General features: G+C 38.0%; 5 protein-coding genes across 7 annotated transcripts in view; 2 read left to right on the top strand and 3 right to left on the bottom strand.

Annotated features, from left to right (window-relative positions):
- Positions 1-1,918: 1,918 nt before the first annotated feature.
- On the top strand, positions 1,919-8,649 carry LOC308162293 (gamma-crystallin M3-like; the record flags this gene model as incomplete). 3 transcript variants are annotated; one of them, XM_080536447.1, is made up of 3 exons in its annotated part: positions 1,919-1,930; positions 2,475-2,717; positions 2,816-3,091. In XM_080536447.1, 3 exons carry the CDS (start codon positions 1,919-1,921, stop codon positions 3,089-3,091), a joined length of 531 nt encoding a protein of 176 aa, XP_080392573.1. The 3 variants fall into 3 exon arrangements, with proteins under 3 accessions (XP_080392573.1, XP_080392571.1, XP_080392572.1); XM_080536445.1 differs by lacking the exons at positions 1,919-1,930; positions 2,816-3,091 and adding exons at positions 7,641-7,880; positions 8,365-8,649 and having other exon boundaries at positions 2,595-2,717; XM_080536446.1 differs by lacking the exons at positions 1,919-1,930; positions 2,475-2,717; positions 2,816-3,091 and adding exons at positions 7,475-7,489; positions 7,641-7,880; positions 8,365-8,649.
- A 3,333-nt stretch (positions 8,650-11,982) lies between these two features.
- Positions 11,983-13,218, top strand: LOC308162873 (gamma-crystallin S-1-like; the record flags this gene model as incomplete). The annotated part of the gene is made up of 3 exons (XM_080537014.1): positions 11,983-11,991; positions 12,211-12,456; positions 12,940-13,218. The coding sequence occupies 3 exons, from the start codon at positions 11,983-11,985 to the stop codon at positions 13,216-13,218; spliced, it is 534 nt and encodes a 177-aa protein (XP_080393140.1).
- Positions 13,219-16,484: 3,266 nt separating this feature from the next.
- Positions 16,485-17,658, bottom strand: LOC308162296 (gamma-crystallin M1-like; the record flags this gene model as incomplete). Its single annotated transcript, XM_080536450.1, has 3 exons — positions 16,485-16,766; positions 17,094-17,345; positions 17,644-17,658. The coding sequence occupies 3 exons, from the start codon at positions 17,656-17,658 to the stop codon at positions 16,485-16,487; spliced, it is 549 nt and encodes a 182-aa protein (XP_080392576.1).
- Positions 17,659-20,190: 2,532 nt separating this feature from the next.
- LOC308162299 (gamma-crystallin M2) lies at positions 20,191-20,841 on the bottom strand (the record flags this gene model as incomplete). The annotated part of the gene is made up of 2 exons (XM_080536453.1): positions 20,191-20,463; positions 20,743-20,841. 2 exons carry the CDS (start codon positions 20,839-20,841, stop codon positions 20,191-20,193), a joined length of 372 nt encoding a protein of 123 aa, XP_080392579.1.
- A 3,173-nt stretch (positions 20,842-24,014) lies between these two features.
- Positions 24,015-24,705, bottom strand: part of LOC308162875 (uncharacterized protein) — a gene marked incomplete at both ends in the record, with an annotated part of 36,283 nt that continues 35,592 nt past the window's right edge. The window contains one exon of the mRNA XM_080537016.1: positions 24,015-24,290. Coding sequence (XP_080393142.1) covers positions 24,015-24,290 — 276 coding nt within the window. The remainder of the gene's footprint in view (positions 24,291-24,705) is intronic.

A 24,705-nucleotide genomic window follows, 5' to 3' on the forward strand; every position in this document is an offset into this window, starting at 1 on the left:
GGGACCTGTAAAATGTACCAAGCTTTAATGTGGATATAATTTGCCCTGATTGTGATATGGATTTTGAAGATGGAGGATTTATCCTACAGGGCAGGGCAGAGCAGGGAATGGAGTCGTGATGTATACAATAACTCCACTTTTATACCAGCATTTTAAGATCGAAGATTACTAGAAGTCATATTTGTGTACTTTCTATTGTAGTTCAATATTGTGAGTTGTACTGTAAGGCAAGGCCAGGCAAGTTTATTTGTATAGCACATTTCATACAACAGGGCAATTCAAAGTGCTTTACATACAGCATTAAAATACACCGATAGTAAACAGATTGAAAATAAAAATGAAATGATAAGAATAGATATATATATATGTTACGGTACATGTGGGAATACGGTACATGTGGGGAAACTAGGGTTAGGGTTAGGTGCTACGTCGACTTGGTACATGCTGGCATGTCTAACCCTAACCCTAATCCTACCCCTAACCCTAACCCTAACCGTAGCACCCTAGCACCTAACCCTAACCCTAGTTTTCCCACATGTACCGTATTCCCACATGTACCGTAACATATAGATAAACATTTAATAAGATAATGAATTAAATAATGAAAATGAGTTGCAAAACAACAAGGATGTACAATGATCATTTTATGATATCTTTTTGGGGGGACAAATGTCATCCTCTGTATGATATACAATACAAAATAAAAATGAAATTTGACATTATCCTTGTGAGTGCTATTTGTGGTCATGTTGCCATTTATGTTAATCCAATTTTCTAGATAATGAGTGATGTTACAGTATATGAGTGGGCCATATTCAATTGCGGGACAAATTAAGTAGTGTATTGTTGTACTGTTACCACTAATTTGGTCCCAAATCATAACTTGTGTATTACTTTCAAAAATGTACATTTGGCTCCTGTACATTTTAAGCCAAATACTGTAGATCAATTTAAGACATAACATAGTTCCGCCCACAAGAGGATATAGCTAAGCTGATAGGTGCTAAGTGACTGATGGACAGGCTAAGAGTCAAATGGAGACATGCCTTGTCTGAATACATGTACTCTTCTCAGATATGCAGAATCTCTAGACACTCTAGAACTCCCTCAGGTAGTTCAAATAGTTCTGAGGTGACTGTTGACCCCAGGCACCTGCGAGCTGACCGTACACTTTTTTCAGGTAGATGTTGGCAGTGAGAAGCTGTGAGATATATACTGTACAGAAAAATGTATTAATGCTCATAGATTTATTAAGAGATGTATCTGTGTCAAAGCTAGAGGAATTGAAGACTCAGAAATGCTTTTGGATGTTGATGCATTACCCATAAGTACAGCATTTGATAACTAATAATTAAATATTGTCAAAAAACAGCAAATTCAAACAGAATATCAAACAGATTTGATACGGTTCCCAATCTCAAGTGTTATGTATATATGAACATACATTACTTTTTTTTATTTTTTTACATGATACTTTTATAACTCTTTCATATAAATGAAAATGAACGTTGACACAACAATACACTGTAAGTATTTTTTTGGGCTCAATAAAAAAAAAAAAAATTTGAAACAGAAAGCACTCGTTAGAAAGTGTCTTTCCTCAAATAAAACGACATTAGGCCTCTGATATCCTTGTTACAAAAGTGCATTACAGTGCATTTACAGTACACACTGCTCCACGGATTTGTCTGTGACTTCATAATTGCTTTTATGGCAGAAAATTCTCCTTTTCTCCCCCATGAGGCTGTACATAATAACCCTTTCCCACCTGTTGTGACAAACAGTGGGAATGACCATTGCATTGCAGCTGACTCATGGCTTTCATACAATGGAACTGTAGAGTCTGGGGACGGCACATCAAGTATAAAACAGGCAGCGATCCAGCATAGTTATCACATCGCTCCACATAACCGCAACCATGCACGGCAAGGTGAGTCCTCCCAGCCATTGCAAAGATTTTGTTGTCAGTGTGTCCCATCTGATTATTGGTTATTCTGCAGTAATGAGGTGGTTTTATAGTGTGCTGTAATGTCAACTCTAAAGAGTTTACACTTGTACTGTACAGTGTCACAATAATGCATAAATGACTTACTGCAATAACGTCTGTCTGTCTGCTACAGATATGCATATGAGTGCAACCATATCTATCACTTTGATTTGGCTCTCTTGATGAAGAACATAGGTGACACATTGACCAGTACTGTACATACATACAGTGCACAGTTTACTGTACAGTAGCATTGAAAACCACAAAACAGGAAGCTTCTAGCCTAGGTGTATAATACACTGAATGCACTCTGGTGACCCTACTCTATGGTGACCTATTTCAAGTATAATCGATATCAGTATATCATCATGATGGTTATTTGTGCAGCATTCTTCCCATTGATCAAATAGTAGTTCATAACAATCGATGGTCAGCTTCTCTCATCTTGTTGAAAACAGAAAACTGACAAACCGTTATCTGTTCCTAGATCATCTTCTACGAGGACAGGAACTTCCAGGGTCGCTCCTATGAGACCAGCAGCGACTGCCCCGACATGGCCTCCCATCTGAGCCGCTGCCAGTCCTGCAAGGTGGAGAACGGCTGCTTCATGGTGTACGACCGCACCAACTTCATGGGAAACCAGTACTTCATGAAGAGGGGAGAGTACTCTGACTACCAGCGTATGCAGGGTTTCAATGACTGTATCAGATCCTGCCGCATGATCCCCATGGTAAGAGCCACCTTTACCAGTATATCTCCAAAATGTGATAGATTTTGACACAATAATTTGTCTTGAAATTAAGCCATGTTCAAACATTCTGTTTACAGCACAGAGGAAACTACAAGATGAGGGTCTACGAGAGGGAGAACTTTGGAGGTCAGATGCACGAGCTGAGCGAGGACTGTGAGTCCCTCCAGGAGCGTTACCGTATGTCCGACTGCCAGTCCTGCAACGTTATGGACGGCCACTGGCTGATGTACGAGCAGCCCAACTACAGAGGCAGGCATATGTACATGAGGCCTGGAGAGTACAAGAACCTCAGGGAGATGGGATACGAAGGAATGAGATTCAGCTCTATCAGAAGGATCACTGATTCCTGTTAAATCCACAGGTTCATCTGATCAAGCAGACAGATGATTTTTAAATAAAAAAACATTTCTTAAAAATATTTTTTCTTTGTCATTTCTGAACAGATTAGATGATTTTAGTTTTTAGCTTTTCAAAAATCTGAAGTCATGTGACCTGAAGTCATTTATGAGCTTGTGACATGAGATTGCATTCATTTTTCTTTTAAATTCAAGACTCTCTGAGGATAATTATATTCAAGGTTTGACAGTATGATCTCCTCTACTAGGACACCAATGTGTTGACGTAGAGTATAGACTACTTCCATGATTATAACATGTTTTCTCAATAGCTTGAGCACATTTTCTGAAACTGTGTTCAACTTTTCAAAACAGTTAACATGTTCCCCTAAACAGTTAACACATTTGCTGAAACTCCACATTGTTTTGCAAAATGCACTACAACTCTAAAAACTATAGAAAATCAGTGCATCATACAGTGTCATCTGTCATCTCATGAAAATTGTATTCCAGGTCTCATTTCATAATATAATAATAATAATAATAATAACTTTATTTGTATAGCGCTTTTCCTGCAAACGTTGAAGCTCAAAGTGCTTTTTATCATTATATAATCTTAATTTAATTATTTTGTGTCTTAAATGCAATATTAAAAGGATGGGTTTTTATAATCTTAATTTAATTATTTAGTCATTTAAAGGCAATATTAAAAATGATAATGACACACGGTTTTTCTCAATCGCTTTCACACTAACACTTGAGACACAATGACCAAAACCTGAAACTTGTGTACCTTATCTCACACCAATTCTGCACAAATACAAACACATTTCCTGCTTTTCATAACTTTTTTTGTTCATGCAGTGTTTGCTTTTGCAAGAGATTTGTGGAGTTTAGGGTTTTGTGTGTGAGTCAAGGGAAAATGATCCATGCTTTCAGAGAATGTTTTTTTTTATTATGAAATACCTCAGCCTAGATATATACCTATATATCTCTGCAAACACAGTTGTATTTAAAATGTTCTTCATACATAACAAACAATAGAAAAAAGAAAATAACCCTGCACATACTGTATAGAAAAAGAAAATTAGGCTGCATCCTGCCTTTCGTTCCTGTCTGGCCACAGGCCTCTGTTCTACCTTTCTCTGCAAGTTGGCATCTATTCTGTTCTCCAGCACAGGAGAGCTAGCTATGATCGCTAATTCAAAAGCAACATTGGAACCTCAAACACAACGACCAAAACCTGAAACTGGTGTATTTTATCTCACACCAATTCTTCACAATGACAAACACATTTCTTGCTTATCACTCATTTGGGCAGCTCTAAACCACACAGTTACAGTAACAACACACTTAACACAATTCTCTACATTTGGCACACTCTTCCTTGATAAAAATCTCTTGTGTTCACATGGAAAACACTACCTATTGTACCTATTGCATTTGAATTAGCAATCATAGCTTTAGCAATAAAAGGGCCAACGGTGAGCTCTCATGTGTTTAAATATAGTATAAGTATATCAGGGCTGGATTCGTCATGCCAGGCCATACCTTCCCCTCAGCTTGGCCAGGGAGAACATTGCCTGTGATGTCGACAAGGTCTTGTGGCCTTTGTATGAAGAACACTTTACAAATCCAACTGTCATTGCTGAGATGTGTACATAAATGAATTAAAAAATCATTCTATTCTTTCATTTGTGTGTTTTATATTTGAGTATGAAAACATAACAGTTTATAAGAGCCTACTGTACGTATGTTATGTAGTGTAACACTGAAAATGCAAAAGGCCTACTGATAATCTTATTATAGTTCTGTTTTCCGCTGATCATAGTGTTTTCCATAGTGCACATCGGGGTTCAATTGGTTGTTACAAGTGTCTATTCATTTGATCTTTGGTCTGTCTTTGTTATTTGACGACAACATTTCATTTTGAGAAGACTTAACATTATTTTGAATGCAGTGTTTGCTTTTGCAAGAGATTTGTGGAGTTTAGTGTTAGGTTTTGTGTGTGAGTTTTTGGATTTGTGTTAAGAGTTGAGAGAAAATTAGCCATGCTTTGAGAAAACGTGTTAAAGCGATAGAGAAAAACTGTAAGATTATCAGTAGGCCTTGTTTTTTTTTTAAGTATTTTTTTTTTGGGAGTGGGGCAGTCCCACTTATATATATTTTTTTTTTTTATTGTGATAGAGACAGTAGAGATTTGACAGGAAGGATGGGTGAGAGAGAGAGAAGGGATGACATGCAGGACATGTCCACGGCCGAAATCGAACCGGGAACCCTGCGGTTACGTGGTCAACGCTTAGTCCGCTACGCCACCTAAGCGCCCCTCTTTAGCATGTTCAGTGTTACACTACATACGCACAGAAGCCTGTTATAAACTGTTATTTTTTCATACTCAAATATAAAACACACAAATACAAGAATACTGTACACATCTCAGCAATGACAGTTGGATTTGTAAAGTGTTCTTCACACAGAACAAACAATACAAAAAAGGAGAGAAGCCTTCTGCATAATACTCTACACAAAGGCCACAAGACCTTGTCGACATCACCGGCAATGTTCTCCCTGGCCAAGCAGAGGGGAAAGTATGGCCTGGCATGACGAATCCAGCCCTGATAAACTTCAGATATATTTCAACACATGAGAGCTCACCTTTGGTCCTTTTATTACTAAAGCTATGATTGCTAATTGAAAAGCAATAGGTGTTTGCCCATATGAGGAAATATGTTTGTCATTGTGAGGAATTGGTGTGAGATAAAATAACCAGTTTCAGGTTTTGGTCATTGTGTTTGAGGTTCCCATGTTAGTGTTAAAGCGGTAGAGAAAAAAAAGTGAAAGCACTGTTGTGTTCATGTACTGTATGGTATTGTTGTGGACATGTGAACTGTAGTTTCATACAAATAGTGCAATTGAGAAATATACCTACAAAATTTGAAATTAAAAGTTGGAAAAAGTGTTTTCATGGCATTTCCTTCATTATGCATTCATTAACTGTAACAATAAAATTGTGCATTTATATGTATTAGTCTGTTGCAAGAAAATTCCTGGTTAAAAGAGTCATAGGCCCACTGTATAGTTCCCAGAACTACAAACATTGTCACGGTAATGTGACACACAAATCTACTGCAGCATATGAATATCATAATAGGTGATTTACTAATCATGACATTATTGTTATTATTACATCACAGCTTCAAACACTTCTAGGCCAATCACAATGCTTGTTTTCATTTCTGTATATTCTCAAGGCCCTGTCCACATGAGAAGTAAGAGGCTACATTAGCTGACCATGTCCACATAATAATAAAACAATAAAAGAATACCAAAAAATTAAAATAATAATAATAATAATAATAATAATAATAATAATAATAATAACAATAATAACTTGAATTTCTATAGCGCCTTTCAGGGTACCCAAGGTCGCTTAACAGAGGAACAGGAAAAAAACTAAAACAGTCAGACAAACAAAAACAACAAAGAACCAACATTTCTGGAAAGATGTTATAAATGTTTGTCTGAGATGTTTAATACCAAAGTTCCTTTAAATGTCAAACTCTGTGTCCTTGGAATATATCCGGAGGACATGTCATACAGACATCGAAACAGACTTAACTTCTGGACTTTGGTCTCCTTCAAGCCAGGAGAGCTATTGCACTATGTTGGAAGAGCATGGACGCTCTATCATTGGGAATGTGGATGTTATAGAATAAGAAAATGATAATAAACATATTGCGGAGAAAAAATGAGAACGTACATCTTCATTGGTGATAAAAACACTTGTATTCTTTACTTCATCCTATGAATCCAGAACATGGCAGCAACTCTACACCAGAGCATGTACCAAACACTGTCTGTACCATCACAGCACATTTCTGCAATCACAAGAATCAAAACTAGTACAGTATCATCCCATTTCTACTGAAGACATACTGTATAACTAATTACAGATTGACTGTAATTGTTTGACAAACCCTTCATAACCCATTATAAATGGCACCATCATGTAAAGTACCTACTCTATGATGCTTCATTTTATTATCCTATTTTATGATCGAAAGTATATAACTTTCATTCACTGTAAATGTGCTAATTTCTCTGAAAAGCCTAAATATACAGTGTTCATCCTCTCACTGTTATTCAACGGCAGCAATATACAGTATAGAGATAGGCCTCTCCTCACAAATGCAAACAACCGCAAATAATGACCCTTTGAAGGCCACTTTGAATGTACAGTACAGTACAGGGGGGGGGGGGTGGCGGCTATGTGCCATGTTGCTCTGTCAGGGGTTTGAACAATGGAGCCACATATTCCTTTGGTGTCAGCTCAGGTATAAAAGAGACAGGGTGACAAAGAGGAAATTGTGCAATCCTGAGACCAAAACGATAACCGCAATCATGACCATGGGCAAGGTGTGTGCAGCAACGTTGATTAATTGGACCTTTTAAAGATGTTTGGATTCTGGATTAGAGTTTGTTTCAAGCAAACAACAAATGATGCAGTGCAGTAAGAGCTAGCGTATATTTAGGTTCTGTAACTCATGGTTCTGTTGTGTGTTTTTAGATCATCTTCTACGAGGACAGGAACTTCCAGGGCCGTTCCTATGAGACCAGCACCGACTGCCCTGAGCTGACCTCCTACCTGACCAAGTGCAACTCCTGCAGGGTGGAGAGCGGCTGCTTCATGGTCTACGACCGCTCCAACTTCCAGGGAAACCAGTACTTTGTGAGGAGGGGCGAGTACTCTGACCACCAGCGTATGAACATGAGTGATTGCATCAGGTCTTGCCGCATGATCCCCATGGTAAATCAATTTCACCTTTTTTCAATTTTGACCTCTAAAGGCTAACGGCTATACTTTAAACTACAGGAAGCTGCAGGACTTTTAGCAAAGACACAATTGTGAACTATTTAATTACAACAAATAGCAATGTTAGGTAGGTAATTTGTTCATGTAAGATAATATAATATATGCCATTTAGCTGACGCTTTTATCCAAAGAGACTTACATTGCAGTGAGCGCATACATTTCAGTATATATGGTCCCAATGGGAATCGAACCCACAATCTAAGCGTTGTTAGCGCCATTGCTCTACCAACTGAGCCACAGAGAGCCATAATGTATCATATGGCAGTACTTTGTGTCTAATGTGTGGTCGCTCATATCCGTTTACTAGAAATCAGTGTACAGTAGTGTCACCGAAATGATACAAAACGTGTTGGCTCTGGAGTTTTGCACTAGTACAGGTTGTTCATGAAATAATTTCATTTCACATTTCATTCAACAGCACAGGGGAAACTTCAGGATGAGGATGTACGAGAAGGAGAACTTCGGAGGTCAGATGCACGAGCTGAGCGACGACTGTGAGTCCATGACCGATCGTTTCCGCATGGCCGACATGCAGTCCTGCAACGTGATGGACGGCCACTGGCTGATGTACGAGCAGGCCAACTTCAGAGGCAGGATGACCTACCTGAAGCCTGGGGAGTACAGGAACAACAGGGATATGTGCATGGGCATGAGCAACATGAAGTTCAACAGCATGAGGCGCATCATGGACTCCTGCTATTAGAGAACCAATTATGTAAAAGAATAAAAAATCATCTAATTCCCTCTTAACTCCTGTTTGCCTGTCATTGTTGAAGTTTCATAGTCAATATTTCATTTCAGTTTTCATTTCACTTCATATTTCAGTTCATTTGAGATGATGGTTTGATGAAATCTGTAGTTTCAAGTGCAGTAGGAAACTGGGAGGTTTATAGTTCATTTAATACTAATCTATTTTGAATTGAAAGAACATTTATTTTGGCAGTTCTGCTGTTAACTGCTAAACTTACTGTGCCACAAACTCCCATAGTACTTCAAAGGGGGTCACTTGTGTTTCACGCTTACTTCTGAAAGAAAAGCTTTGATATAATCACAGAACTTTCTACTATACTGTAATTGCAACTGTAGGGGAAAGAAAACATTTGTTATATATGGATACCTAATTGTTTGTATTTTAAATATTTGATATGTTTACTTAATGAAATTAAGTTAAAAGATACGTTTATAAGGGCTCAAATGATATAACGCAACAAATAGCACATAGCACAAATAGCACACCAACATTAGTGCTGGAAGTAAGAAAATAAATAATAATAATAATAATAATAATAATAATAATAATTAAGTCCAGAAGGTGGCAGCACCACTGCAGGTAAAGCACCTACAGCATTTGGGCATTACAGTTTTTCTCTATCGCTTTAACACATTTTCTCAAAGCATAGCTCATTTTCTCTGAACTCTTAACACAAATCCAAAAAACTAACACACAAAACCCTAAACTCCACAAATCTCTTACAAAAGCAAACACTGCATTCAAAATAATGTTATGTGTAATGTTATAATGTAAAAATGAAATGTTGTTGTCAAATGACAAACACACGTCATCAAATGTATAGACACTTGTAAGAACCAATTGAACCCCGATGTGCACAATGGAAAACACTATGATCAGTGGAAAACAGTACTATGATAAGATTACTGTATCAGTAGGCCTTTTGCTTTTTCAGTGTTACACTACATACGTACAGTAGCCTGTTATAAACTGTTGTGTTTTCATACTCAAATATAAAACACACAAATACAAGAATAGTATAGGAATACTGTACACATCTCAGCAATGACAGTTGGATTTGTAAAGTGTTCTTCATACAGAGCAAACAATCGAAAAAATAAAAGAAGCCTTCTGCATATACTCTACACAAAGGCCACAAGACCTTGTCGACATCACAGCTAATGTTCTCCCTGGCCAAGCAGAGGGGAAAGTATCGCCTGGCATGACGAATCCAGCCCTGATAAACTTCAGATATATTTCAACACATGAGAGCTCACCTTTGGCCCTTTTATTGCTAAAGCTATGATTGCTAATTCAAATGCAATAGGTGTTTGCCCATAATGAGGAGTGTGATTGTGTGATTGGTGGTTTGAGTCTAGCATTCTGAATGGTGGTGTTTTCCATGTGAACACAAGAGATTTTATCAAGGAAGAGTGTGCCAAATGTAGAGAATTGTGTTTAGTGTGTTGTTAACTGTGTAGAGCTGCAAAATGAGTGATAAGCAATAAATATGTTTGTCATTGTGAGGAATTGGTGTGAGATAAAATACACCGGTTTCAGGTTTTGGTCATTGTGTTTGAGGTTCTGATGTTAGTGTTATAAAGCGATAGAGAAAAACTGTAACTATATGAGGAGCACATGTAGTGTGGGATGTTTATAAACTTAACTTTAAGAATTTCACACTTTTGTCAGACTTTTGGCAAGACCTACATGACCCATCTTATGATTGTACAGTATATTTTTTATTGAACAATAATACTAACCAACAACAAAAAAGAGACCGGTTCATATATTTTGAGTGACATATTTCTTCCACCACAACATCTGTCTGAAATGCCCCTTTTTCTCAGTCAGAGCAAAATGGTATTCAGCCTGATTTTGATAATGAAATGATGCAACACAATAGTTTTGTATACCTACCATACCATACCCATATTTTATTTTCCTCATTTCGGTTATGGGATGAAATTATTCAGGGTCAGTATTTTTTTACAACTACACATTACCCAAGTATGTACAGTAATGTAATTGAGCATTTTAGGTCTAATTTTGCTTCAACTGAACCTAACCTTGCCTAAGACCTGATAGTTAACATACAGTAAGCTCTGAAACAAATACCATGGCTTTAACTCCACAGGCGAACTGACCAGAGCCAGGGACCTGAGTTTGTTACAGGGTTGGCACACTCGTGCACAAGGTGTTTCTCACTTAGTTTCTGTCTATTCAATGGGGGGTAAATTGTAGAGAACTCAGATTTTGTGATGAATAACATTGATGGAGTCACAACAGGTTCAATGACTGGTCAATTCAACTATAGTGACCCGTAAGGCTGACCCAAAAAATAGAAAATACGCTTACCCATTACTGATTAAACATATTCAACTAGGGTTAGTTCAATTCACCTCCTCAAAAATCATGGCTATTCTCTTATTGACCTCTAGGGAGCATAGTGAAAAGCTGAAACAGTTTGTCACATGACCTACATTAGGTTGTTAGGGGCACCAGTGACACTTCACTTGGCTGTGAACCAAATGAGACCACAGATGGCCCGAGCACAGTGTGGCTGGACATATTCCAAAACCCTGGTCTCTGAAACAGTATGGAAACCACCAGGCAAGAGGAGTCAAACCTGTCAATTTCTTAAAAATACAACTTTTTGACCTTTTTTTAATGGCTTGCTGTGTTGGATGTTTTGCGTTCCAAGATAGAAATTTCATTCAGAGTACAGTATTTTAAGACCATGATTGGTCATAATTGTGAAAATCCTGAAGAACACAGTCGTGCTTATTCTGAATCCCGTCACTTTTATTTCTGTTTGTGTGTCTGTGTACATCAGCCAATTACTCTGTGATGTTCACAAACCTGAGTGAGTGAGTTTCATTTTTTTTTTTACCAGAGTAAAAAAAAACAGGGGGAAGAGTCAACAAGAGCAATCAGTGAATCTATGTTGTGATACAGAACTTAGGTCATAAAATGTAACGGGTAATATGTTTAACACTGATTGGTTATTGTAGTTAGTATTATTATGGGTTTAGAGATATTGTTTTTACACTGATAAACATGTTTACCGTACATATGGAGTTAATTACCACCACCAGTGCCTTTGTGTACGATGACAAAAAGGTAGTTCGCTTTGCTGACAAGGAAAACAAATATCCTTTTGTAATTTGGCAGCCGTGGTTTCTTTTCAAAAAGGCTGACATCTAAAGTCAATTGATTACCATAACAATGTGTGTATTCCAAGAGCATATAAAAGGGCCTGGCTGGCCTGACAGTGTTGCAGTGTGACCACATTTAGCCAACACAATGGGAAAGGTAAAGCGTGTTGTTTTGCTGGAGAGAGTCTTTTGTCCCTCCACATAATTCTTCCAAATTGTTTTGCTTCACAGGGAACAATGGCACCTGTGGTAGAGATATCCAGTTGTCTGCCTGCTGCAACCTCTACTAGATACTGTAACAAACTGAATAGGGGGGTTTAATACTCGTCAACATGTCATGTTCAAGTCTATTCCATCCATTTCTTTGTTTTTGTAGATAATCTTCTTTGAGGACAGGAACTTCCAGGGCAAGTCCCATGAGAGCAGCAGCGACTGTGCTGACCTGCACTCCCACTTCAGCCGCTGCAACTCCATCCAGGTGGAGAGCGGCAGCTGGATGGTCTATGAGCGGCCCAACTACATGGGCTACCAGTACTTCCTGAAAAAGGGTCAGGAGTATCCTGACTACCAGAGATGGATGGGCTTCAACGACTGTGTCAGGTCCTGTCGCATGATCCCACAAGTGAGCTAACATCCCTTCTCTTCTCTCTCTCTCCTAATCTGCAGGGTTACCCCCCCCATCAAGACTTTACTGGACATTGCCGTCGAATTTCATTCTTGCTTGCAGTCGACATAGACTGAATTCAGCAGAATGTCCCAGTTGTCAATGTTTCAATGTCCATGTTAAAAACAGAACAAGATTAACCCGAAAATATATATTTATATAGAATAGAATAGAATAGACTTTATTGTCCTTGTACAGTTGCCTATACAATGACATTGTAGTGGTTCTTCTGAAGGTGCAAAAACAGAAAACATATTCACATATTCACAAACATGTACACATATAACATATCACATATATTACACACTAGACAATTAAAAAGAGAAAATGCTATAAAACAAGCTAAGACGAGACTATGAGGATTGTCAATGAGGAATTATATGGGAATAGTCAAATAAAATGAATTCATATTTTTACTCGTCGCCCCCCCCACAGAGCCAGGAGGGGGGATCTCACAAGATGAAGGTCTACGAGCGCTCCGACTTCGGAGGTCAGACGTTGGAGTTCACTGACGACTGTCCCTCCCTTTACGATCGCTTCCATTACAACGACATCCACTCCTGCAACGTGGCAGACGGGCAGTGGCTCTTCTACGAGCACCCCAACTACAGAGGCAGGCAGTACCTCCTCAAGCCTGGCGAGTACAGGAGATACAGCGACTGGGGCGCCATCAACTCCAGGATCGGCTCCATCAGACGTATCGCTCATCAACAACAATGAGTCTGATGTTAAAATGAAATAAAGTCTAGGGTTCACCCCAGCCTTGATCATTCTCCGTCTCTAGTGTTCCACTTTATGAGTGATTATGAAGTAGAATGCATGGCCCGTTGTAGACTAAACTCCTTGAGAAGTTGGATCCGACACATTATAGTACATATTTGGTCGAATTTACTTGCAGTACCTTAAGGTTATGGACTACATTTCAAATTATAAAATATCTAATCTTACTGGACTGTAAGAGGCCTGAAGTGACAGAGACAACACCAAGACACACTCTATGAAAACATGTCCAGTACTACATCAAGCACAATTATTTACCATATAACAGTATAAAACTAGTGCTGTCAATCGATTAAAATGTATAATCAAGTTAATGACAATAATATTCTGTGATTAATCAGATTAATCGTGATTAATCACAACATATCAGCTTAGTTTTGATGATTTCTGAATAAGATATTCATATATAATTATAATTATTATATGTTGGCTGGCAACAGACAAGCTCGTCTGAAATTGTCAGAATGAATGTCAGTCTACTGCCTTCAAATCACTGAGTGATTAGAAAACTTTTTAATTTCATCATTCTCTCTATCTCTTCCTCACATGCTCAGCAAACACACACATACGCGCATGCGCGAACACAAAACGTTGTGGCCATTTCTATGCTAGTAACAGAGTAGCTTGCTAGTAAGAGAATGTGTTTAGAAAGTGTTTTTTGTTTGTTTTTTTCATACACAATAGTCTATATTTATTTCGGATACTGTAGTGAAAGATATTTGCAGTGAAGTAGCCACCATCTTGTTGTGACATTTTTGGTTATCCAACGACTGTCATCATTATTACAACCCAGTATACAAATCAGTCTGTCTTAAACCCCCTCTACAGTGTTATCTGCGTCTGTATATTATATAATATATATTATTATTATTATATAATATTTCTAATAATATTATTATTATATAATACTTCTAATATTATTATTATTATTTCTGGCACACATGCTAGGAATGCTCTGATTCATGGGTCATTGAACTGGTGCTGCTGTTATTGTGATATTGTTGTTTTTATCATCAGTGACTTTTCCAGCATCATCACCATAGAGTTATAAACACTACCTACAGTAGAACAGCCCTGGTCAAATCTCTCAGTTTATGTTGTTATGTTGCTCAGGGTCGCACGTAAAATCACCATTCAACATCTTAGTTATATCTGAAACTTGTCTGTAGAACTTGCATACTTGTGTCTGCTGAACCTACTGCGCTGAAGGTATTATGGACTTAGACTTACTGGTCTACTATATTATAGTACATCAACATTCTGCCCTGGAATGATCTTTTACCCAATCCTACTAATGCCACTAGTGGTTTAGCTCGTTTAGCTTAACATTTCACTAAAGATGACATACATACGTCATATCTGAGAGTTATCTAGCAGAATTATCTAGGTCTAATTTATGGGTCTACCTTATTAGCAAGAGGTCATTGACACTGTAAAATAGTTACTATAGTTGGATAGATTAGAGTAGCTGTTCTGGGGACTATATATTCTATGCTAAGTGGTGTATGACACTAAACAGTGTACTTTGTAAGCCCCATCTGCCTTTAAAAGTATTACTGCACCCAATTGATTGTGTCTGTTAAAATCTACCTGTTAACTTATTATAAAACTATCACATTAATTCTGCTCATACTGTAGATTGTAGTTTATCGTTATCACGATTTGGAATTCATATTTTCAGGCATCTTGCATCTTATATCACAATCTAATATACACTCTCCCTAGTCATTAAATACAGACACAAACCCCATGTGCAAATGGAATTAATTCAAAACACAATTTAGAACATAGAACTTAAAGGAGATTCATACACATTTACCCTCATTATAATTTGCATATCCACACACAATCCATACAAGCATACCGATACATACACTATCAACAATCGTCTCTGCAACATAAGTTGTCCTCAATGGCAGTACCGCTATGCTAGTACAAATATACCATACAAAACAAAAGCAGCATATCAGATAATACAGCCTTCATGTCACCAATGAGTTAACCTTACCACAAACAGAAATGTAACCACATTGACTTGGTGTCTTTCCTGATGTTTAATTGGGGTTTGTTTACAATTGGCCATGTATTATTAAGGCAGGATGTTGGTGGTTGGAACTTGAATTTCGTCTCGGTGACTAGAGGACTTACACACATCTCCTTTAACGCCCTAATACCCTAACCCTAACTCTAACCCTTACCTTAAACATTCTAAATGAATGCTCTAATACCCTAACCCAAACTCTAACCCTTACCTTAAACATTCAAAGTTAGGGTTAGGTAATAACCAACTGCAGTCATTGCTAACTTCGTGGAAAAGTGAACATTTTAGACAGAGGTCATACGTAAAATATCTTTAAGTTTTCTGGGTACGTTACTTTATGTACAAAATGATAAAACTGGTTAATGATATCGCATTGTCTCTAGATAGTATAATAGTATGTATATTTAAGGTGTCATTGTCTCTAGATAGTATAATAGTATGTATATTTAAGGTGAAATTCTTGGGCCAAGTCAAGTCAAGAATTTCTTTGGGCCACATCTGTCTTAATGGTCAAATAAACGTGTTTCTGGCAACATCATTTTATGATTCACAGGGAGATTGTCTGAGTTATGAAAGCACCCATGCATGCTCATTCCACCATCAGTAGGTAGGCAGTGTCCAGCGACAAAGGGAATAGATAATAATAATAATAATAACTTTATTTTTATAGCGCTTTTCCTGCAGACGTTGCAGCTCAAAGTGCTTTAATCATTATATAATCTTAATTTAATTATTTTGTAACTTAAATGCAATATTAAAAGGATGGGGTTTTATCATCTTAATTTAATTATTTAGTCATTTAAAGGCAATATTAAAAAGATGGGTTTTTAGTCTTGACTTGAACATATTTGCTGAGGTTGCATCCCTAATGTAAACTGTCAGTGCATTCCACAATCTGGGTGCATAAAATGAGAATGCAGCCTCACCAAATCTCTTCTTTTGTACATGTGGTACACAGAGAAAACCAGCATCAGAAGACCTGAGAGCTCTATTGGGTCGATATGCTAGCAAAAGGTCTTTCAAATATTCTGATACATTCTGATACATATACAGATGCCTGTATATACAGTATAAGATACAAACTACTGAATGCAGTAATAATGTCACACACTTTCACTGTTAAGGATTACAAATAACTTTTATTTTCTTTGTCAGTGTCACATATCTAACACATATCAGTGATACGCCTCATGCTCATGAACCTCATGGATCCCTGGCCCTGGCTCATCTCTCTGAAGTTCCTGTACTCTCCAGGCCTCATGTACATCATCTTGCCTCTGAAGTTGGGCTGCTCGTACATCAGCCAGTGGCCGTCCATAACGTTGCAGGACTGGCAGTCGGACATACGGAAACGCTCCTGGATGGATTCACAGTCCTCCATCATCTCGTGCATCTGACCTGCGAAGCTCTCCCTCTCGTAGATCCTCATCCTGAAGGATCCTCTATGCTGTAATCAAGGATGTCAAATGTTTTAAATAATATCATTGACATGGTTCACAGCTCTCCTGTAGATTAATAAAGCCATGTGCTGCTCACTGTTCCTATGTGACTATAAAGTTGGCTAAAGTCATTATTGTAATTCAAAATCCAATGTATTGAAACACCGCACTGGAGGTACGGCTTTATACGTTTTTTTTAAAACTATGAACCCAGAGGGTTTATTTCTGACCCAATACATGTGCTAGTGCCCCAAATTATTCTAAATGAAAAGATAAACTGGGACATAGCTTAATGTGATGTGTAATAATATCAATGTTGTGTTTAGGTCTCTTACCTGGGGGATCATTCTGCAGGACCTAATGTTGTCGAACATCATGCCCTGGGTCATCATGCGCTGCATGTCGGTGTACTCTCCTCTCTTCATGAAGAACTGCTGGCCCATGAAGTTGGGGCGCTCGTACACCATGAAGCAGCCGCTCTCCACCCTGCAGGACTGGCAGTGCTGCATGTAGGTGGACATGTCGGGGCAGTCGCTCATGCACTCATAGTTGCGACCCTGGAAGTTCCTCTCCTCGTAGAAGGTAATCTATTGGAGACGGGGAGATGTTTTTAATGTTAACACACACATTTCTAAAAGGCTAAATGCCATCAGGGGCTGCAGTTACATATACCAGTAACAGTACACAGTATATTGAAAGAGTTAAATGTAACTCTATCGAGTATAACAGACATGTAAAAGTGTTTATTTCATCATATGTTAATATGATGTGTATATATAATGTGTTAATGTTTGATAAAGCATGTGATAACTAATGTATTTAAAGTGAATGAAGTAAATCAAGTTAAAGGTGTGTAAAAATGTAAGTGAGATCACACTACATTACCTTGCCCATATTCATGATTGGTGGTGGTGGTGAAGGCTCAGCTTGTTGCTACCATCTCATGTTTCCTGGATCATTTTATACACAAACCAGGGCCGATGTTGTGTTGTTATTCAAATGTCCAAAGCTGATGAATTAGCAGTATGACTTTTGCTGAACGGGGCCTATAAAATGTAACAATGGTTTTCATCCATACATTTCTGGCAGGGATGGCCTGTGTTGTCTGTTACATTATAACCTTTGTGTTGCGGTTAATGCTCGGAACGTTCTTTGCATATGGTCTGACAATCACTAACAGAACCTACATGATAGGAGGTCACTTATCCAACTCTTTTGAACAGATACATAGACAGCACTACGGAAAATCTGTAAATGAATTTTAATTCATTAAAAAAAGGGTTGTTTAAGTCATTAATCTAGTAGTGTAAGGTAGTGTAGTGTATGTGTGTGATAATTTCTCTGATTTCATGATTTGATTATGATTTTACTGACTTGATTACATAGTAATCTTACGATTTGCAGCAAGCCTAAAGATTGATGTTCTCTCAGCATTCGCTCAGATATTCTCCCTCAAAGAAGAAATAGTTTAAACTTCTTGTAAATTGCATTTGATTTGATTCATGAAAAGGGTTTTTTCTAGTTAGTGTGCAAGAGGGGGGGAAAATCATTCATCATTCACTTTTATCATTGACTACAGTACTATTTGAATTCAGTAGAAACATAGTGATGATCAATTTTGCTTTAATTGATTCCTTATCACAAAGAAGACTCTCTCAGTTTGTATAGTATTGATATGCAGCAACACCATTTCACACAAAGCAACAAGTGCATTTATTTATTTCAGTAACATACAGGTGTGCTAGGAATGAAGTCACATCACACAATATTTCAGAACTTTGGATTAAAAATGCAATACATATATTTATACATTATTGGAAAGATACATTCATCATTCATTTATTATCTGGAACAATGTGGCAGTTAACATTGCTGAGATTCTTCGACCTCTTGTAATGAAATAAGGTTACCTAAGGTTAACCTTGGTTACCAATCTTGTATCATTTTTGTAGTAAGTGATTTGTTGATTCATTTAATCATAAGACAACAGCTGTAATTGATGTTATTCACAATGATCAATGTTTTTATTCAAACATAAATTACATATTGACTGAAACAACCCATAATACCTATAACACATATAATTACACATATAATATAAGTAATAGTAATTGACATAAACATTTGTTATCAAAACCTATGTGCTTTGCTGTTGAGTTATTGATACATTCCCAAACTGATACCAATGATTTAATAATTGTATTACGTATTATCTTGCAATGCAAAGATACAAAATACCCAGAATTGTTGTCAACATGGCAACTCCTGTTAGTCTACCTGTGTAGCTGTAGAGGTAATACATATATGCTAGCTAGAGTGCCAAGAGAACGTATACACTCCTCAACTGGCCAGTTATCACAGCTTGTTGTCTCAGATTATTCTCATGTAAATGTAAATGTTCCAATTAGAATATTATTTCCCTGTGCTGATTTACAAAACTTACTTCACACTTGTGAAGCAAAAGGAGGTGATAGAATGAATAATCATCCCCTTATCATAGGCAGATTCATCAGCTAGTATCTCCACTATGAGACAGTTCTTCATCTCTGTAAATCTAAAGTCTTCAATCAAATGATAATGTTTATTATTATTATTATATTATTATTATTATTATTATTATTATTAAAGACTTAGTGAAGCCTCCATAAAGTCTTTTATATGGCCTATATAATTATTAAAAATGATTTACAAAGTCTAAATAGTATAGCATAGGTGTAATAACAGGTATAAACATGGTACTTTTCTAAATGTGTTCTGCAAAATGTTCTTATGAATTTATAAAATAGTTAGGATTCTTCTTGATGAATGTAATATTATTTTTTCTGTTTTGTTTTTTTTTTTAATTATTATGTACAGTACTGTTATGTTAAAATAGCAATACACACTTTAAGCAGCTTCTCTGTTTAAGTTGAAGATCAATGAGGATTATACTGTAGTCTCCTCGGTTAACAGCAATCACTGATTGGCATTTGATTTGTGTATTAAGTCTAGTAATCAGTGGTTTATTGGCACCTACAACATCTGTTCATGTATTTTAATGTATAGTGTATTTTATACTGCTCTGGAAAAAAATTTGGGTCTGAGGAATGATTGGTTCATGACTACACTGCCTCTACAGTAGGTGTTATGATTGGTCAATAACTTAGATACTGGGTGCAGAAAAAAGAAAAAAGAAAGGATATTGTATATAATGCTTAAATTGTTCGCACAAGTAATGACCTGACCTTACTTATTTGACCGTTATTGAATAATGCCCTATATATACAGTATATATTCCATCTTGATGTAATTCGAGAGGCAGACAAAAACCTACACAAGAAACCAATTTATATTTCAAAGTCAAAGATCAAAGATAAATTCATACACAAAGGGGTAAAAATTCAACCATTTTAATAACTAAGCATGTATTTACAGCAAGTGCTAGCAGGATGGCTAAAAATCAGTGACCCGTCTAAAGGAGCCTACGATGGCACAGGTGGCACACCACTCCCGGTATCTCCTGTACTCCCCGGGCCTCAGGAAGTACTGTCTGCCTCGGAAGTTGGGGTACTCGTAGAAGATCCAGAAGCCATTCATCACATTACAAGAGTAGACATGGCGGTGATGGAAACGGTCAGACACACAGGGGCAGTCGTCCATGAACTCCATCATGTGACCACTGAAGTCGGCCTTCTCGTAGATCCTCATCCTATATGAACCTCGGTACTGGGGTGGGGGGGACAAAAGAGAGAGAGAGAGAGAGAGAGAGAGAGAGAGAGAGAGAGACATCAAAATGGCTTTCCGAATACGATATAGTACACTCTTTCACCACACAATTAATCTTATGGGGCTATATGGTGCTGTTCCATCTACAGAAGAGATTCAAAGTTGTCTGAACTCTCCTCCTGTTGAGACTCAACTTCAGTTTTGTCACCTAGATGTCTTATAGGCTCTTATATCTTATTGTTTCTAGAAGGTTGATAGGATAGACGGGCTGGTGCTTACCATAGGGATCATACGGCATGAGCGGATACAGCTGCTGAAGCCCATCCAGCGCTGGTAGTCAGGATACTCGCCCCTCCTCATGAAGTACTGGTGGCCCATGTAGTTGGGGCGCTCGTAGATCATGAAGCACCCGCTCTCCACCCGGATGGAGTTGCAGCGGCTAAAGTAGGAGTGTAGGTCTGTGCAGTCATTGCTGCACTCATAACTGCGACCTTGGAAGTTCCTGTCCTCGTAAAAAATAAGCTGCGGGAAAGTACAAGTGAAGAATATTGAGCAAAACATATATGGGGGGGAAATACTCAACAGATTAGAGGGTGGTTGGTTGTCTCTGCACAGTGGTGGGGTACATGATCAGTGTGGAAGCAGAGTATACAGTTCATTATACCAGAGAGAAAAAAAGTCCTACCTTGCCCATGGTCTCCGTTGGAGAGATTCCACATGTTTTCAGAGCTTTTTATACTACCTCTTGACAAACAAAGTATTGTTATTCAAATGCTCACCACAGTTATAATTGAGGGTGTAGTGCCACATGTTTACCTTTTTGTTGGAGCACAACATTGGGTCAGAAATATGGATTTGTATTTGAAAAATAAAATCTGGTTTGGTGTTTTGACATGCATGGACAAAGGAAAAGACTAGTATGGTATCCACAGGTCCAGTGGACAATAGGTGCAGAACAATATGGAACAGCCCTTTAGCATTAAATATGTTGCGTAACAGCCTTTCATCCTCCCCTCTCATCTGCATTAGCAAACCACTTTATGCAAATAGGGAAGGCCAGAAAACTGTATGGTACTATACATTGAACGTATGGGATGTTATTATACATGTTGTTATAGAATGTTTTACATAATATATGAATATACAGTATGTGTCACACTGTACACGCATCACAACACCAAAACTCATGGTGAGCACACACCCACTGTTAACTCTAACTCTAACTACTTCAACCATTACTACTACTACTTCCACTACTACTACTACTACTACTACTACTACTACTACTACTACTACTACTACTACTACTATTCCTAGTAGTAGTACTACTACTACTACTACTACTACTACTACTACTACTACTACTACTACTACTACTACTACTACTACTACTACTACTAAGATTTAGAGGTCTTTTGAGTCATTTTGGACACATTCTTGCTGTTCCTCATTTCTTCACAGAATGTGAGTATATAGAGTAGATATCAGGACCTCACATTCTGTGAAGAAATGAGGAACAGCAAGAATGTGTCCAAAATGACTCAAAATACCTCTAAATCTTAGTATCTAAATGATGAAGGACAGTCCCAGGCCTAGTCTTGCTCTGCTCAGGACCATCCTTGACCAATATTAGCTTCTCTCACTTCTTTACCTCTCTCCACCTCGATGACAAAGATAATTTCATGAAAATAACAACACTATTGTTTTAGTCTAATGTAGTTAGCTTACAGAACAGTACATGTAGGCCTACATGTATTATTACATCTGAGGTTGATGTTAAACTGTAAAACTTGTTTGTGATTTTTATAACAAAATTATTCTATCATGGAATGTACTAGCTACGATGTATTCATTTTGTAAGTAGGCAGATGGAAACTAAATGAAAGCATTTTCCCTTATAATAAGGCCCTAGAGTGTTTCCTGACCATGTGACCTTAGCCATGAATAATCTGGACCCTATAGGCTGTTTTCTAGTAGAGGGTTTTCTCCTAGTCAGGGTCAGGTGGTCAAGGAAAAAACATCTGTGATGTTCCCCTGGGATGTCATTGTCTGTGGTGTCCTTTATTGCTCCATTGAAAAAGCCTAGTATCTTATTATTTTGTTATAGAATCCCCCCCCCCCTCTCTCTCTCTCTCTTTCTCTCTCTCTCGTTTTGTGAAAGGTTATAGAACATCATTATGATATCAACAAGTTTGTGGTTTCAGTGTAAAAGAGCCCAGTTGTACTTCACAGCTACCATAGACTGTAAATGCTTACTTATTTAGCCATGCATGGTTTGAGCCCAGAACTGGTGTAGTACAGTATAGTAACAGACTTCCCAAACGGGTCCCATCAAGACGATGTACACCTTACACAGGTCATGTGATCTGCATTTCCTGTCCACTACTACTTCACTAGAGTTTGTAGTTTTGAGCTTCTAGATAGGAGTTGTCATGAGAGTCTTTTTTTTTTTTTCGGTGGTTGGGGGGGGGGGGACACACTTCTTTTTTTCCCTTTATTATTTGTCTGTTAGGTTAAGATGACTATGATTTGTAACACATTTTTCTTTGAAGGTAGAAGTGGTCAATTGTGATCAATTGTAACATCTAAGCCGTCAGGACAGGAGGAGAGGTGAGAATCAGTGGGTGAATTGGAGCAACAGAAAAAAAGTGACTTAAGATGTTGACCATTTTGCTTTATCAAACCTGATCTGCTTGAAATATTGATGATTATACTTGCCTAATACACTATTTGTACTGTATGCCTAAAAGTCCTTCCCCTTGGTGTTAGCAGTTTGTTATTTAGTTAATATGGGCTTTCTAGAAAAAAAAGTGACATTTCAATATGCCCCATATGTAAACAGTATTCCCTGGAAACATCTACTCTCTTATTTATATTTTTAAAGGAAAAATCGAAGAAATGGACAGGCAATTGACTTGATCAGTGCAACATGATTTTTCTTGGAATCCTTTGCATCAGTCTTAGTCATAATGGGCCCAGGTGACTGACTCTACAACCTTTATAACTAGTTATGTAATAGTGGGATTAACGCTGCATTCACTATTATTGTCAATGTGAAAAGGCTGAAATTCAGTAAGTCCTCCAGTCTGCACGGCAGCATTGTATACACGGTGTACTTCTTTGACCATGGTGGTATGGATGAAAATCAGACACAATACAGCTAGCTAATCCCACCAGGGGCGCTAAAATGGTGCGTAGCAGATCATTGCTTTGTTTGTTTCATAGTATACAAGAGAGATAACTGTGGGCATTCTTTTAACCAATGTCCCACATACTGTACAGTAGGTTGGTGGTGCTGTGCTGATAGCAATATATATATATATATATATATATCGAGTGGGTTTCAACATCATACGATCATACGATACATGAGATTAATAATTCATCTTAAAGGAGATAGGGCACTAATGAGTCGACTCCTAGAAGAAGGCAAGACGCCCTCCCAAATAAAATAAAAAATCATAACCAGAGAAATCTCGTTTTGTTTTGATTACTAATCATGGTTTATTCAGGGGACAAGGAAAGGTGACAGTTGGTTGGAGAACCGAGCTCTAGTTCTGGTCGGTGATCCTCCGGAGGGAGCCCACCCTGGGGCTCATGCCCCCCCAGTCACTGGGCCTCCTGTACTCGCCGGGCCTCAGGTAGAACTGCCTGCCCTTGTAGTTGGGCTGGTCGTACATCAGCCAGTGGCCGTCCATCACGTTGCAGGAGTTGACGTCGTTCATGCGGAAGCGGTCCTGGACGTTGGGGCAGTCGTCACTCAGCTCCTGCATCTGGCCGCCCATGTCGGCGCGATCGTACAGCCTCATCCTGTACTGGCCATGGTGCTGGTTGGCACAGAGGAGGAGCAGATTCACAGTTTACTACATGGTTATTACACAGTTACTACATGGTTACTACACTGGTTACTACATGGCCGGCCTCAGGTTATAGGACTAATATTTTCCGATACACTGTAGTGTTTCTATCTAACAAAAATACTAAATGGGTTGATTTGGAGAACAATATTGCAGGACCGTTATTTGTTGTTACGTAGATGCGTATTATAAAACAGCTCTGTTGTCGGTCTGATCACTAAACAGAATGTCTGAATGATCTGATGGTGCAGTTACAACAAAGGTTAAAAAAGGATGATTGTGGGTTGCTCATTTATTTATGTACAATCTGAGTCTATCATGAATCTATTCCCAATACGGTCGCAGTACTCTATCCTCTGTTCCTTATAAGAATCACTAATTCCTT

Source organism: Nansenia antarctica (assembly GCF_963989245.1).
Source record: "Nansenia antarctica genome assembly, chromosome: 7".
NCBI lineage: Eukaryota > Metazoa > Chordata > Actinopteri > Argentiniformes > Microstomatidae > Nansenia > Nansenia antarctica.